General features: G+C 48.7%; 2 protein-coding genes across 2 annotated transcripts in view; both read left to right on the top strand.

The window, feature by feature from the left end:
- Nucleotides 1-1162, top strand: part of LOC110391746 — a gene marked incomplete at its 5' end in the record, with an annotated part of 6220 nt that extends 5058 nt beyond the window's left edge. Inside the window, 2 exons of the mRNA XM_021383693.1 lie at nucleotides 1-911; nucleotides 965-1162. Of these exons, the coding sequence (XP_021239368.1) occupies nucleotides 1-911; nucleotides 965-1162 (1109 nt within the window). The remainder of the gene's footprint in view (nucleotides 912-964) is intronic.
- The window catches only part of ARHGEF1 (Rho guanine nucleotide exchange factor 1), a gene marked incomplete in the record, with an annotated part of 40286 nt that overhangs the window by 4723 nt on the left and 33831 nt on the right, over nucleotides 1-1732 (top strand). Inside the window, 2 exon segments of the mRNA XM_021383694.1 lie at nucleotides 1033-1138; nucleotides 1679-1732.

Below are 1732 nucleotides of genomic sequence, written 5' to 3'. Positions count from 1 at the left end.
GTTCCCCATTTACGGCATTTCTCCCTTTACGCCATTCCTCATTTACGGCATTTCCTCACTTACGGCATTCCCCCGTTTACGGCATTGCGCATTTACGACAATTCTGGCTTTACGCCATTCCTCATTTACGGCATTTCCTCATTTACGCCATTCCCTATTTACAACAATTCCCCGTTTACGACAATTCTCGCTTTGCGGCATTCCCCCATTTACGGCATTCCCCATTTACGACAATTCTGGCTTTACGCCATTCCTCATTTACGGCATTTCCTCATTTACGCCATTCCCTATTTACGACAATTCCCCGTTTACGACAATTCTCGCTTTACGGCATTCCCCCATTTACGGCATTCCCCATTTACGACAGTTCCCGCTTTACACCATTCCTCATTTACAGCATTTCCTCATTTACGCCATTCCCCATTTACGACAATTCTCGCTTTACAGCATTCCCCCATTTACGGCGTTCCCCATTTACGACAATTCTCGCTTTACGGCATTTCCCCATTTACGACAATTCCCGCTTTACGGCATTCCGCATTTACGACAATTCTGTCTTTACGCCATTCCTCATTTACGGCATTTCCTCATTTACGCCATTCCCTATTTACGACAATTCCCCATTTACGGCATTCCCGCTTTACGACAATTCCCGCTTTACGACAATTCCATCTTTACGACAATTCCCCATTTACGCCATTCCCCATTTACGACAATTCTCGCTTTACGGCATTTCCCCATTTACGACAATTCCCCATTTACGCCATTCCTCATTTACGGCATTCCGCATTTACGACAATTCCAGCTTTACGACAATTCCAGCTTTACGCCATTCCTCATTTACGCCATTCCTCATTTACGCCATTCCTCATTTACGGCATTCCCCCACTTACGACCATTCCCGCTTTACGGCAGCCCCCCATTTACGCCATTCCCCTTTTACGCCGTCCCCCATTCACGACAGTTCCTCATTTACGGCGTTTCCCCGTTAACGCCGCTCCCCGCTAATTGGGCCGCGCTAATTAACGGCAGCGCGGCGGCGGTGGCGGCGGTGTGCGCGTACCTGCGGCTGCTGGGGGTGAAGGCGAAGGGCGGCGCCGACGCCAAGAAGCCCAAAGGGCACTTCTTCCGCAAGAAGGTAATTAACGGCGGCCCTCGTTAACTCATTGCCTCATTAACTCATTAACGGCGATCCGTGATCCATTCTGCCGCCCCCTCCCCCCATAAAGCCCCCCCAATTTGCCCTTTTTGGGGGGAATTGAAGCCTTTTATGGAGGTGTAGAGGTGCCCCCCGCTCTTTCTAATTAATTGCGATTGTAATTAATGGTTAATTAATGATTACTGAGCGGTTCGTTAGTGAGCCATAGTGCTTCCCCACCATAAAGTCACCCCAATTTGCTCTTTTATGGGGGGAAATGAGCCCATCTGTGGGGGTGTAGGGCTGCATCCTGCTCTTTCTAGCTAATTAACATTGTAATTAATGACTAATTAGCGATTAATAAGTGGTTTGTTAACGATCCGTAGTGAACCTTCCCACGAAATAACCCAAATTCCTTGTTTATTTTGGGGGGAAATGAACCAATGTATGGGGGCCTAGAGGTGCCCCCTCTCTTTCTAATTAACTAAGGGTGTAATTAATGAATAATTAGCGATTAATGAGCGCTAATTGCGCCCGCAGCTGCCGGGGGGGCGCAAGGCGGAGGAGGCCAAACCCAGGAGGGGCTTCTCGCTG

Source organism: Numida meleagris, unplaced genomic scaffold, assembly GCF_002078875.1.
Source record: "Numida meleagris isolate 19003 breed g44 Domestic line unplaced genomic scaffold, NumMel1.0 unplaced_Scaffold488, whole genome shotgun sequence".
NCBI classification, from domain to species: domain Eukaryota; kingdom Metazoa; phylum Chordata; class Aves; order Galliformes; family Numididae; genus Numida; species Numida meleagris.
This window is presented reverse-complemented; position numbering and strand designations above follow the sequence as displayed.